Source organism: Elephantulus edwardii, unplaced genomic scaffold (assembly GCF_000299155.1).
Source record: "Elephantulus edwardii isolate Elephantulus edwardi_28Jun2011 unplaced genomic scaffold, EleEdw1.0 scaffold00066, whole genome shotgun sequence".
Lineage (NCBI taxonomy): Eukaryota > Metazoa > Chordata > Mammalia > Macroscelidea > Macroscelididae > Elephantulus > Elephantulus edwardii.
This window is the reverse complement of record NW_006399816.1, coordinates 10,421,205-10,436,924: the sequence shown is the minus strand read 5'-3', so window position 1 is coordinate 10,436,924 and position 15,720 is coordinate 10,421,205. Positions and strand designations below refer to the sequence as shown.

Sequence of the window (15,720 nt, the reverse complement as noted above, 5' to 3'; positions counted from 1 at the left end):
AAGAGTACTAGGTACTGAGATAATTAATCCGAAATGATCACTTTGAAAATACTGCTTTTGGGAGTTTCTGTTAATAAAGATACTGAAAAATTTAAGAATAGATATTGGTACTGGAAATGGATGCACAAAAGATAAATATAATCAAAGCCACAGAATTTATATATAAATTGTGCTGAAGTGTCAAGTGTTCTGTTTTACAGACAAGCAGTTCTTTCTCTATGAATCAGCTGTCTTTAAGACCACTTTGTAGTTCCGTCCAAATAGATAATCAACTCAAGGGTGGTGGGTGAGTCAGTGCCAAGAACAGGTTGAAAGCTTTTTCAATTATTTAAAAGATGTCATGCAGCAATCTAAGGTCATTGTGAGTCAAAACTTTGTTGTGAGTGAGATTTGATTCAATTATTTCATCTTGAGGGTAAATTCACATAGCATTAAAGCAACCAGGGTTCTACATAGAGGCATGGATGGTGAAAATTTGTCTCTCATACTCTGGGCATGTTGACAGTTGGGGTCAATCCTTAGAAACAGACATCACGACAAGAAAGGTAGAGAGTCAGGGAAATAAAGGGAAACCCTCAAACAATGGATTGGCACAGTCTACAATGGGCTTTAAGAATGGTGGAGATCTTGAGGATGGTACAGGATGGAGCAAAGTTTCAATCTGTTAGTATGGTCACTATGTGTTGTGGTACCTAACAACAAAAAGGGTAAACTGGAGTTACTTATAAGTTGGAGGTTCATAACCTAGACTTCTTGTAAACAGATACACACATACCTGTGTGTAAGTATTGTTGTTGCATGCCACTGAGTTGATTTATGACTCATACTGACCCTATAAGGACAGAGCAGACCATCTTACAGGATTTTCTAGGCTGTACTAATTTGGGGAGCAGCTCTCTAAAGTCTTATCTCCTATAGAGTTGCTGCTGGTAGTTTCAAATGACCAGCTTTTGTTAAGTCATACATACAACCACTGGGCCCATCAGGACTCCCTTAATTTAAAAATAAACAAAGAATAAAATCAACTTATTAAGCACGTATTGGAACTAAGCCTACCAGTTAAATATGAATAGATTTTGGTGCTGGAGAACAGTCTTGAGAACATACCATGGACTGCCAAGAAAACAAATAAGTCTATCTTGGCGAGGGTGAAACCAAGTTTCTCCTTGCAGGCTAGGATTTTTTTTTATTATTAATTTTAATGAACATTTACAGAGATTTTGGATTTCCATTCATTCATTGTTTCACTTTTCTCCCTACCCAGCCCTCCCTCCCCCTCTCCTAGGTCACTCCTCTCTTTGAAAAGCAAAATAAAAATTTCTTCTTTGGTATACAATATCTCATATACTTTTTTAAAAAAAAATTATTATTTTGTCTGAGTGTACCATCAAATCAGATCTGACTGGTACAGGAGGAGATTGTCCCTCCTTCCCTGGTAGAGCATCTGGTGGATTCAAACCGTGCGCCTCTGGGATTGTAGTTGCAGCTCCTTGCCACTAGGCCACCAGAGCTCCCCATTATCTCATATACTTTTGAGTATGTGGCCAGGAGGACCAACCCTTGGAGAAGGACATTATGTTCATGAGGGTAGAGGGACAGCACAGGAGGAGACCTCAGATGAGATGGATTGATACTCTAACTAGGGCAATGGGGGTAGGTATATCAGAGTCAGTAAGACTGGCTCAGGACAGGGCAGGCTTTAGAGCTACTGTACATAGGGTCACTCTAAGTCACAGGCGTCTTGACAGCACATAACAACAACACCAGAGGAAAAGGTTTTTTCATTTTGTTCACAAAGCATATACTATCTATGCTCTGTATGCAATATGAGATTGAAAATGGCTAAAGAACAAAAGTAAACTAGGTAAATGAAAAGATTAAGAAAATGTAGCATGAAATCTTAAGAGTGTTTAAATAAAATTCAAGCCAAAAAGCATTAAATGTGACAAGATACTTTTTAATATTAAAGGACATGATTCATAATAAAGCTAATACATTATTCACAGTGTAAGACAGCCTAAGTATACAAAAAAATAAGAGTGTAGAAGGCCTAACCAATATAATCAATAAGGTAAACATTATGGGTATACTTTGAAATATTACATTGACTAAAGAAAGAGAATATACTTCCTTATCAAATGCACATGGTACATTCCTAATATAGGGTCATTAATTATGTAAAAAAGAAAACCAATAAATTCCATTAAGTTGAAATACTATAATACTCTTTGGTAAAAATGTGCTAAAACTAGAAGTTAACAAAAATCAAACCACAAAAACCCCCTTCCTGTGAAAATGTTTTCCATCATTTATTTCCACAAGTTGTAAGTATGAAAGAAAATAAAAGTTGTAATCATATTCTCCAAAATGCTAATGGAAGCACTACATATTAAAATAAAACAATAGTCAAAGCTAAAGCCATAGGTTTAAAACCTATTATCAATAAACAAAGAAATTCATTACATAACCAATTAGAACGTTAAAGAGTAAAGAAAGTAAGCCAAAAGAAATACAGAAAGAAACAATAGACATAAGAGCAGAAATCAATGAGTAGAAAAATGAAGAAAAAACTATACCAGGTAATAAATTTAAATAAAATCCTGTTATTTTGGAGGAAATGAGCTAAACCAAAAAATGACCACTGTTTTTACGTATTTAGTCAGAACTGACACATAGCTGACCCTCCAGCAAGTTTTCAGAAGCAGTAAATCACTTTGCCCATCTTTCTCCTGAAGAACAGCTGGTGGATTAAAATAGCATGCCTTCTGGTTGGCTACCAGAGCTCTTTAAAAAATAATTAAGACAAAAAAGGAAAAAAATACAAATCTATAATATAATAAAAGAGGGATCTAACCACTGAAAAACAATTTTTTTAAAACATAACACTATACTAATTTCTAGACTTCTTTGCAAATAAATCTGTTAAGTTAGATGAAATGTCTAATTTTCTCTAGAAACAATTACTAAAATGGATCCATCACTTTATTGATACAAAAATTAAGAGGTCTAACTTCTCAAGAAGAAACACAGAAATTTATGAAGGAATAATGCTAACAAAAGCATCAAGCCCATACATTGTCATATGAAAATCTTCAAAGAGCAACTGGGAAACTGACTAACATTATTCTGGCAAGAATAAAATTTTTTGCATCAATAGTTGGATTTAGGCCCTAAAATTTAGGCCCCTAAATCCTCTGTTGACTTTCCCTAATTTAGTACATTTTTTAAAAGATAGGAACATTCTCTGTTACTACAATAAATGGAAGTTTTGCTTAATCAATTGGAATTTTTATAAATGTACAGTAGAGAGAAGGAAACCTCAACAAATAAGGCTTGGAGAACCAAAAATCAAAATGAAACCATTGCTGCAGGGACTCCAAATCATAGGGGCCCAATTAAAGTCATTGCTGTGGAGTTAGAACTGACCCCTAACTGATCCTCTAGTGAGTTTTCCAAGACTGAAAATTACACAAGAGAAGACTGCCCCTTTTTCTCCCATGGAGCAGCTGGTGGATTTGAACTGCCTGTCTTTGCCATGCAGTACAACTCCTTACCCACTGGACCACCAGTGGGTGGTCCCTAAAGGTATCTTCTAGGGCAGAATAAAATCATCCTTCAATTTTAACAGAAGGAGACTCCTATACTTTTCTCTTGTGGAGCAGCTGATGGGTTCAAATGGTCAACTTCTCAGTTAGCTGTCAACTACTTAAGTCACTGTACCACCAAAACCTCCTTATCTTGAAGAATAACACAACTGTGAGAAGGATGGCACATGCAGGGTGGGGTAAAGAAGAACACAATTCTAAGACTTATAGATGTGATCCAAGTAGCTTGTTTAAATTATGGTAAATGGTAAAAGAGAACACACAAAGAGAAATGTATAGTGTTAATTATACTAATCCTAAAGAAAAGAATAGAAAGTATTTTACTAACCCATTTACTATCCAGAAGATGGAGAGTCTTTAAAGATAAAAACAAACACAAACTATGTGAAAGTCACCTTAAAAACATTGCATAGCAGAGTGCATTTTTCTTGGGTAAATGCCAACATATAAGAACAGAGTGCAAATTTGGAAAGATAATGGTGATGGTTGAATAACAAATGACCATAATCAATGCCATTGAATTACAAAGGTAAAAAGTGATGAAACAATAAATGTTTTCACTATATACACGTGCACACACATTTAAAACTAAAAAAAAAAAATTAGCTAAGTGCAAGCAAGATTAAAAAGAAATCTACTAAACCATTCAAATGGCAGAGTCAGAAATATAAAGTTAAAAACAAAACAAAATTATAACCAAGTCATTAAAGGGGGAAAGTTATCCCTTCTCCTCCCCTTCCCCCAGACAATACAATAGCTGATTGATTACAAATGGCTTTTTCCCATTAGATTGGAAACATCAAAACTGGAAAGATCAAATATAGCCATTCTTTCAAAATTTAATGTCATACTTCTCAGCAAATGTCAAGAGGAAATTTTTTGGTTCAGAGGTAACATCATACAGTTTAAAAAAAAATCCATGTGTCTAAAAAAATAAATGTAAAATCCAGAAGATATTTAGTTTATGAGAACAAAATGTATTTTATTTACAGACAGACAATGTAATAACATGACATATTTTTATAACATACAAATCAAGAAATACACTTAAAAGTTGTTCCCACCCTCCCCATCCCCACAAAGCATCTATTGGCATATTCTAAAAAGCAAAGCTTCTTCATGCAAATATCCACCAGAAGAAACTACCACCTGTTCCTAGTGATGAAACAGGACAGTGAGAGAAGTGGAAAGGTGACTAAAACACTAGGCAGGGAGGTGCTCTACAACTACTGGCATGCAGTGACCATCAAGCAGGTGAACAGAATCACAGGCAGAGGCTGTCAGCTAGAACCCTGAAAGGGGCTGAATGCTCCAAGCAGAAAGCCCAACTTCCTGGTGCGTTTCAGTAAGAATTGCCTGGTGTGATAGAATTCTACCACCAAAAGAACTAAGGTTTGTAACAAAGGAAACTCTCCAGAACAAAACAGCAGGTATACATAATACGTTAAAATTATTTTAAAAGTGAAAACTCTATGTATTACTGTTTAGACTAAAATAAGTTTGCTATTTACACTAAAACCTTATTAAGTAGTGCTTTTTATTGAAACTAGTTTGTTTCACAAGCTAATTTTAGTAGGTTGTCGCAAAAATAATTCAGGATTTTGGTTGCTTGATCTTTGTGCAATAATTTGCCTTGTTAGAAAATACTAAATGTTATAAATCATCTTAAAGCTCATTTTATGCTCATTCATTCTGTGCAATTGGTTTTAAATGTAAATGCTTTTTCTTTCTTTTGAGGATATAGAACATAAGAGGTCAAGACAAGATTTTTGTCAAATTTATTTCTATGAATTTAAACTTGGCTCCAGTGCAGCACAGACTGTTTAAAATATCAACAGAAAAGTGTCAATGAATGCACAGTTCAATGTTTGTTGCAAAAATTCCACGACAGTGAATTCAAGAATAAGAAAGGTAATGGCATGCCATGATTAAAAGACAAGGACCAGTTGTCATTATCGTGTCAGCATTCATTCAAGCAAATCACCTCAAAACCACAGCAGATGCAGAACTTCATGTCCATCATCCTATGGCTAGTTGCTTGTTACTCAAGAGCAAATGCGGAAAGTGAAAAAGTTTGGCAGATGGGTATTGCACGCATTGAACAACAACAATAAAAAAATCAATCACTGCTTTGCATTCTGCTCTGTGCTCCTTTTGTGCTATTAAAAAAAAAATATATCCATTTCTTAACTGCATTGTAAAATGTGATGAAAACTTGATCCTCTGTGACAACCAACAACATTCAGCACAGAGGCTGGATTGAGGTGAAGCAGAAAAAAAAAAAAAAAAAGAAGGAAAAAAACCAACCACACACCAAAAACCAACAATAGCCCAAACCAAAGGTCGTGGTGACTTGTGGTCTGCAGTTGGATTAATCCATTGGCACTTCTTGAATCTGGGTGAAACCATTAAAGAAGAAGAGAATTAACTGCATGAAAATCTACAATGTCTGCATCCAGTCATGGTCAAAAGAAAATGTCCAATCTTTCTGCAAAATAATACTCAACCACATCTTGTACAACCAGTGTTTTAAAAGCTTGACAACTTGGGCTACAAAATCCAGTCTCATCCAGCACACTCACCAGACCTCTCACCAACCGACTACTACATCTCTAAGCACCTCAAGAAGTTTTTGCAAGAGAAGCTCTTCTGCAACCAAAATGTCGCTGAAAACTAATGCTAACAGAATAAAGTAACGTATACCTTGTTGACAAAAATGTATAGACTATAATGGGTCTTATTTTAATAAAATTAAGTTTGAGCAAAGTTACAGAATTTCAAATTTGAGCATTAAAATCTGCATTTTTTTTGCGACAATCTAATCTCTTTAACTACTAATTAAAGAGTATTTTCATGATTCATAACTCAAACACAGGACACATCCAAAAAGAGACCGATTTTCTATTTTATTTTTGTGAAAAGAAAGTGCTAATTCTAAATTAAGAGAGTGTGTGTGTGTGTGTGTGTCTCAATGGAAGGAGATAGAGAAAAAGAGATTCAAATTAATTAAGATCATTAACTGCCATATAAGGCAGCTTTGCTTTGGCGGAAGTAATACTTTTATATGTGTTAGACAAACAAGGTTCTTATATTTGGTTTTTTTCTAGCAGAGTTCTAAAATCAAATACACCATTGCTAATATTTCCATCAATAAAATCTTAAAAACTATAAAGAGCTAATTTTGATGGAGAAATGATGATAAAGTCTCAGTCAAATTAGTGTTTTTATTTAAATATAACCCTAAGGTTATGATTTGTGATTACTATAGATTCTTGATACATACAAGACTTTCGCTTGCCAGGGAGACACATTTTTGGTGTTTCTTGGTAATATTTTAAAGTTTATGTTTACTTCCTATTAATGAACAAGGGAAAGGAAGCATGTTAAAATGAGAAAAAGAAGTGATTATCATCACTATATATGGCTGCTTTCATGATACAGTAGAAGAGTTTAGTTGGCAGACTGTGTGGCCCACAAAGTCATTTACAGAATGTGTGTGGACACTATGCTATAACTTTTAAGACCTAATATGGAACATTTCTACATTAGTGTTTAAGTTAAAAATGTTCATTTTGCCTCACTTAGTATTTGACATATACCTATTAAAGTGATCTTTATCTGAGTACCTAGTGAAGTTTAGCTTCAGTTGCTGTGTTCACGGAGGTTTCCCCATGTACAAACCATTACACAGGGAAGAAGCAGTGAAGGTTAGCTTTAGATTAGCAGACTATTCCTATAAGATTTGTTGCCTATTTTTCTTACATTCTATAAAATTACCATTTCGGAGTCACTGTGAGAGGCCTGACCCAGGCTGGGTACAGGCCCTAACTCAGAGTGAGAAGCTCGGTCAAGGGAGAGAAGGGGCTCAATAATGTCATCGTAATCATCTTCCTCTGTATCCCCCTCCCCATCGGCAAAAGTACCTCTAGTCAAGAAATCGGAGCGCGTCCGCGCCATTCGAGCTTTCTTTTTATGGGCCGGTCTGGCAACCTGCTTGACCAAATGATAAAACAAATAACACAACAATGTTTTGTTTTTTAATGGAGATGATGCCAACAAAAGGCATCCATCAGAGGGCTCATAAATTTCTTGAAACATCCCTCCACCCCATCAAGCCTCTTCTTCTACCAGGTGTGACAAGGATAACCAAAAGGAAGCCACAGACATTACTCTGGACAAAGGTTAAAAACAGACATTAAATCTATTCTGTTTCATCCACAAAGACTACTTCTTTATTGCCACAATTTATCATCAAAGTCACTTGCATAAATTGCCTTCTTTTTCTTAGCAACTTATTATTAACATACATAACCTGGGTTCGTCAGCACCATTCTCTGCCTGGAGTTCACCACCTTAATTTTAACAGGCTTAGCTCACGGCTTCTTTCTTTATTAAACACTTGGTGAGTAAATGAGGTATTTTAACTACTAGAACAACAATTTCCAAATCAACATGCATCTATTCACATAGAAGGCAGACAAACAAGATCCAATACTTACCTCTCTTTGGCCCGGCCCAGCTAACTTCGCAGGCTTACAAGTTGGTTCATCTTGTTTATGGTGGTGAGGATTTCCACACTTTAAGGATTCCTTGCTGGCACTTTAGATGAGACAATAGGATATTATTTCAATTATGAGCAGAGATCTCCTGACAGCTAGTCTTTAAGAACAAGATGAAAAACAGTCTAACAAGGTCAAAGAATTCCAGTATATGACATAAAAATGTCAAGATATTGTTCAATTAACTTGAAAGTATGGAAAAATTTTCTGTTTAAATAGCTAAAACAATATTGGAAAAGAAGAATAAAGAAGGAAGACTTCTAAAACATACTCTGTTTTAAAACAAAGGGGGAGGACTCCTGATTTTAAAGGTTATAGTAATCAAAACAGCCTGGCAAGTGAAAAACAAAAAAACTAATCAATATTCTTTGCAGCACAATTCGCAATGGACAAAGGTTGAAACAATTTAGATGATCATATACAAAAGAATGGACAAACAGAATGTCGGAAATTAAGCTAAGTAAATGAAACCAATCATAAAAGGATAAACACTGCATGATTTAAAGTATATAAAATATAAGAAAAGGCAAATGTATAGAGGCCAAAGTTTATCAGTTATTATTAGAAGGAGGAAGAGAGGAGAGGGGTTAGCATGATGGGGAAGCTGCACTCATTAAGAGTATCAATAAGTTATATACCTGGAAAAACTGAAATAGGAAAAGTTGCATGGTAGTATATTCACAATAATAAAGAAAAATAATGTAGCCTACTTATGGACAAATACTTCCTGGGATTTAGTTCCTTGGTTTGGAGGTTTAGGTTCATGGTTTCATGGGACATGCCACTTATTTGGCCTAATATGAGTCCAGAGCTTCAATTTAACTAATAGTTCAATGCACCCTTGGGAGTGTGAAAGCCTCCTAGTGGCCATCTTAGACACAACTGGCTTCTACTCCTCTGGAACAGAGGAACAAGGAGAGTCAAGAATAAGAGGCAGATAAACAGCCTCCATAGATTACTGTGTCCTTTGTCATGAGATCAGAACTGGATGGTTCCCTGCAACCATTGCTGAACATTTTGTTCAAAGATTACATAGGGTAACTCATCAAAAAGGGAGAAAATGCAGAATAGATTTTCAAATTCTCATGGATTCTAGATCTTCTGGAGTCATTGAGGGTAGATGCATCCCTGGAATTATTGCCCTGAGATCATCTTTAAACCCTAAACAAATCCCCTGAAATTCTCTTAAAATGAAACAATAATTTTGCTTAACTAGTCAAAGGGGAAAAAAAGTGTGCCTTGAGCACTATGCTCTTTTAAGAACTTATCTTTTTAGAATCAAACTAAATATAGCAATTCAGAAGACAGGATAGAAAACATTAGGGGGTTGTTTTTGTTGTTGTTATGTGCCATTGAGTCACCTGCGACTCACAGTGACCCTATGTACAACAGCCCTAAAATCTATCCTGTGCCAATATTGCCTCTGACACACCTATCCCAATTATCCCAGTCACTGAATCAATCCATCTCATCGAGGGTCTTCCTCTTCTGCACTATCCTCTCCACCCTCCCAAGCATGATGTCCCTCTCCAAGGGCTGGTACCTCCTTGCAACATGTCCAAATCATGTCAGACAAAGCTTCAGAATCCTTGCCTCTAAGGAGCAGCCTGGCTTCACCCTCTCCTAGTAGTTCACCCTCTCTTAGTAGTCCATGGTATATTCACTACTCTTCTCCAACACCACAGCTCAAAGGTATCAATTCTCCTTTTATCATCCCTAGTCATTGTCCAGCTCTCTGATGCATAGCAAGTGATTGCAAAGACAATGGTCTGTATCAGGCAGACCTTAGTCTCCAGACTAGTATCACTGTTCTTCAGTACATTGGAGAGGTTTCTAATAGCAGACTTTCCCAACGTAATATGTCTTTTAATTTCCTGGCTGCTGGTGCCAAAAGCGTTGATTGTGGAGCCAAGCAAACTAAAGCTGTTTACAATCTCAATCTCTTCACCATCCATCATAATGCTATCAATCAGCCCAGTGGTGAGAATCTTTGTTTTCTTGAAACTGAACTTCAACCCATATTGAAGGCTACAGTCCTTGACCTTCTGCAGTAAGTGCTTCAAGACCTCCTCAGTTTCGGCAAGCAGGGTTGTGTCATCTGCGTAACACAGATTATTGATGAGACTTCCTCCAATCCTGATGTCACATTTCTCCTCATGGAGCCCAGCCTCTCAGATAATCTGTTTTGCATAAAAGATTGAAAAGGTATGGAGATAGGACACATCCCTGCCATACACCCTTCCCAATTTTGAACCATGCAGTGTTTCCTTGCTCTGTTCTGATGACTGCCTCTTGGTCCAAGTATAAGTTTCACATTAGCACCATCAAGGGTCCTGGGATTCCCATTCTTCTTCGAGTTAGCCACAGTTTGTTGTGATCCACACAGTAAAACACCTTTGCATAATCAGGGAAATAAAATAAAGGAAAAAGACTTTCTTCAGAACCATCTGAAATAAGCCTTCCCTGATATTACTACTTTGTAATTTGAACTCACAGACCCTTAAACTCAAGAGACACTGACCACAGCATAAGAAATTGGCAGCAGCTTGAAACATTTGGAATCACAGAAGCCCATAAAGCTTGGGATATAACCTATCAGATTAAGGGATGGATACCGGGAGATAGGTGTTGAAGGGAGTAGGTGGGAGAAGAAAATGCTGGTGGAGCAGGGAATTGGGTGGGTCAAGACACTTGTGTCAAGGGCAGAGACAACAACACTGAAACTACTGGTTTCATACTACTGGGAAATAACTTTTATCTGCATTTTTCCGTAAAATGCTTGTCTGTCAGATACTTTTCTAAATGTGAGCATTCAGATTAAGACAGACTAGGAAGGAGGATTGGCCATCCACTTCTGAATTAGCAGGCCTTCGAAAACCCTATGTACAACAGAACACACTTAGACTAGCAGATAAGGCAACAGAGGTGGTGGAGCTTTCAAGTATGGAAATACTAAGGAAGAGGAACAATTTTAAGCAGACACTGGAACATGGAATGTGAGAACTGTGAACGTAGGAAAATTAGATATTGTTAGGGAAGAAATGGAACGCATAAAGATTGACTCTGACATGAGATGGACTGGCATGGGACATTCTGAATCATGATATGATCTACTATGCTGGAGATGAAAAGGTGAGGAAAAAAGGGGTTGCTGTTATTATTAAAAAAATCATTTCTAGATGCATCTTGAAATACAATATTGTGAGTGACAGGATAATATCCATATGCATACAAGGAAGTCCAGTAAATACCATGATCGTTCAAATATATGCACCAACAACCAGAGCCAAAGAAGAGGAAATAGAAGATTTCTACCAACTTTTACAGTCAGATCGACTGAACATGCAATCAAGATTAGGGGGTAGTGAGTTGATTAAAGAAAGAGGAACAACTTTGAAAAGGAGGGTAACTTGAAGAACGTAATCAATGACAATAAACAGTACATATAGAATTTGTTAATATAATGCTTATTTTCTGTGAATTATCTCAAGAACAACAATAAAAACAAAATTGGAAAAATTTTCTGCTTATCTAATCAATCCTAATAGTAAGAATCTGCATGTATAAGTGAATTGCTCTGAAGCCCTGCATAGACCAAAAATCAGTACTAGAAGGAAAATAAACTATAAGTAGGCCAAAAGAAGTTATAAACAAAACCATACACATGATAAAGTATGCTGTTGTTATTGTTATGTGCTGTCGAGTCATTTGCGACTCTTAGCGACCCTATATACAACAGCCCTAAACCCTGCTCTATCCTGTGTCAATCGCACTGCCTCCGACACACCCATACTGATTACCCCAGTCACTGAATCAATCCACTTCATAGAGGGTCTTCCCCTCCTGCACTGTCCCTCCACCCTACCAAGCATGATGTCCCTCTCCAATGACCTATCCCTCCTTACAACATGTCCAAAGTATGTCAGATGAAGCCCCAGAATCCTTGCCTCCAAGGAGCAGCCTGGTTTAACCCTCTCGAGGATGAATCTGTTTGTTTTCTTGGCAGTCCAGGGTACATTCAATACTCTTCTTCAGCAGCACGGCTCAAAGGCATCAATTCTTCTATCCTCCCTAGTCATTGTCCAACTCTCTGATGTATAACATGTGATTGCAAAGACCATGGCCTGTATCAGGCGTACCTTAGTCTCCAAAGAGACACCGTTGTTCTTGAGTACTTTAGAGAGGTCCCTAACAGCAGACTTGATAAAGTATAGCTTGTAAAAATTAAATTATGCTTGAATAACTACCTTATTTGACTTCTTCAATCATTAAATTCAATGCCAAAATAGATGTCAGGATCTGAAGAAAACCTGAACTGAACCTGTACTTTGATAGCCTGAATTACTCAAGTCTTAAAATTTAAAAACATAATCTCGCCTCAATGAGATTGTTAGAGTTGCCTAAGAATCTTATCTTACCACTTGACATAGGGCTGAGTCCAAAGTAGATATTAACAACTGGTAGAATAATTGCTCTTCCAAAGCTTTCAATTTTTATAACTTAACACCTAGGATTCATAAAAATTATATTGCTCTTTGCTCCATACACAGTAATTTTTTTTTGTGGGTTTTCAGAGGGTCACCACTCTCTCAGGCAAATGACAATGAGAGATGGTAAAGCCTCTGCTTTTATTAGCAGAAAAATCAAAGCTTACAGTAAATCATGATCTCATAGGGTAGGCAAATGTTTAACAAAGCATAGGTAATATGAAACAAAGCATAGATAGGCATGGATAATTTTCAAGAAAACGTCTTTGTACTCATGAACACAGTCTTACTGCCCTCTTAACAACCTTATCAAGAACTTTAGAAAATAGTCTTTGTCTAACAGAGAGATCTCTTTCATGTTGGTGCATGCTCCAGGGAGTATGAGACTGCTTTCAGTCCCATCCACTCTTGGTATTGTTTGCCTGCTTTTAGGCATTGTAGCCAAGGCCTTTTGCATGTATTCTATAGCCGCTAGTAACCCTGTGAGTTTCAGAATGACTCTACATGGATAATCTGAATAATCATGATCACAGTCATAGCCATCTTTATCACTACAGATTCTGGATGGACAGTCACTGTGTGAACTGGAATGGCCATAATCACGATAGATATAATCTCCTGGTGATGGTGCATAATCTCTTACATTCCTAGGATTTGGGTAATCTCTGCTTGAATCTATCTTTGTAGAATATCCATCATCTCTTGGGGACAAATAAACATCTCTATGTGAAGGTAAGTGTCCCCTTCTTGGTGGACCTCCATTACTGTCTCTTCCATGTGACACAGGTGCTCTTCCACCCCTTCCACTGCTGCTCTGAACTGGTGCTGAAGGGGATGAACTTTCAGGAGGAGACCCTCCACTTCATGGTGGTGGACTCCTTTTCACTGGGAGTGGTCCCCGGGAAGAACTCATGTTAAAATTCATAGAATATCTACCATCATCTATGTGACCCCCATGTGAAGGGGGGTCCCCTGGTTCCTCCACTTTCTCCTCTTCCACCTCGAAGACCTCTTGGAGGACCTCTGCTTCTTGGAAGTAGAGGGATCCTCACCTACCTCTTTTAACACAGTAACTTTTAAACAAGTCCAAACAATCTGTAATCTTTTCAGACTATTATAAAGATTCTCAGAGAGCTATCTTTTTTTAACAAGTTTGTGATCAAGCCTTAGTGACAGTGTATAACATGGTGGGCTAAGTGAAAAGTGAACAGTTGGAATCCACCAGATGCTCTGCAGGATAAACATGGACTGTGTCCTCCCATAAAGACTGATAGCCCTGGAAACCCAATGAAGGCTCATTATAAGTTGGCTTGGGTTTTTTTATGATCAAGGTTGACTTAGCTTGCGCTAAAGGACTCTTTCTGGCCTTTAAAATCTTTCTAGCCATTAATGAATCTTTTGTCCTTTGAGCTGTCCTTCAAAAAAACCATCAAAGTTAATAAGACCTTTAAAAGTCTTGACCATACTAACTAAATTTTAAACTCACAGAATTTTTTTACATTTCTCTGACACTTTTTCATTCTCCCTCATCAACCCGATGAAGGCAATTCTGTATACATTACAGTGTAATATATAGAAAAAATATCTAGTGTTGCTTATAATGAAAACCGAGTTCAAGTTCCAACTTTCTTTAAATATGTAACTATAAACAAGTCATTTCACCTCTACTGCCCCTGTACCCTCACCTTTCACAGATGAGAACCAGCCTATCTAATACTGATGAGCCAAAATTCTGTAAAACATTGTTTCTAATATGACTTCTGCTGTTGTTAAGTGCCACTGAGTCACAACCAACTTACAGTTGACTCTGTTATGGATTTTCAGAGACAGCAAATCACATAGGAGGAGACACTCAATTTTCTCCCTTAGATCAGGCAGTGAATTTGAACCATATGCCTTAGATTCATGGTGCAGCTCCTTAAAACCAGGCCACCAGAGATCCCTGTATCACTTATAGAACAAGAGACTGTTGTTATATACTATTGAACTAACAGGCTCATAGCATATCTTCCTGTGAGTTTTTAGAGGCTGTAAACTGGACAAAAGGAAAACTGCTCATTTTTCTACTGAAGAGCAGCTGGTAGATTCGAATGACCTTCATTTGGGTTGGCAGCACAACTGTTTTACCCAATAGGCCACCAGGGCTCTCTAACAGGAGATAAATGTATGGATTTTATCTATAACTTTCATATGAGCAATCGAATATGTAATCATTCTGAAGTTGGTAGATCTTAAATGGGCCAAAGTAAACAAGATAAAGGAGATTTAAAATCGTTTAAGTAAATAAGATAAAGGAGATTTAAGATAGTTTATGTTTCAAAATGATAGAAAGAATAAACACAAAGATACTTATAACTAACTTATCTACAAAACAGATTAATGGAACCAACAGACACATATTTTTCTCTTTTACATATATAAATATTTTATTCTCTCTATATATGGATAAGGGAGCGCGGTGGGCCTAGTAGCAAGAAGCTGCACTGCAATCTCGAAGGAATGGTTCAAGGCCACCAGCTGCTCTGTGGGAGAAGGACGTGCACACACACATGCACGCACGCACACAAACACGCACACTCTCACACGCACACATACACACACACACACATCATTAAACTTCAGGAGAATGACAGCAAAGAATGTGTGTTTAACTTTCTCCTTACAGGCTAATATGCTGTACAGTTCTTTCAATTTATAGGCAATCTCTATGACAGTGCATAAGGAGGGGCATTTCAATCTGTGCAACTGAGTTTCATAATATGGTCTAGAAATAGTGAAAAAATAATATATTTACGATCACTTCTCCATATTTAGAAAGAGTTTCTATAAAATCCACATGATTTACTATTGAAGCCTGGAATATTTAAAGATTAAAAATGGACAGATAAAGTCCATTTTCATTGTCAAAATGAGATTTAACTTTTTTTCACCTTCCTTCATTTAAGAGTGACATTACTCCGTGTTGTTGTTGTTGTTATGTGCCGTCGAGTTGTTTCCGACTCATAGCGACCCTATGCACAACAGCCCTAAACCTTGCTCTATCCTGCGCCAACTGCACCGCCTCTGACA

The 15,720-nt window shown here is 37.0% G+C and overlaps 1 protein-coding gene across 1 annotated transcript in view; it reads right to left on the bottom strand.

Annotated features, from left to right (window-relative positions):
* LOC102870680 (unconventional myosin-IXa-like) overlaps window positions 1–15,720 on the bottom strand; it is a 266,823-nt gene that overhangs the window by 87,416 nt on the left and 163,687 nt on the right. Inside the window, 1 exon segment of the mRNA XM_006888336.1 lies at window positions 8,105–8,204. Within this exon segment, the coding sequence (XP_006888398.1) occupies window positions 8,105–8,204 (100 nt within the window).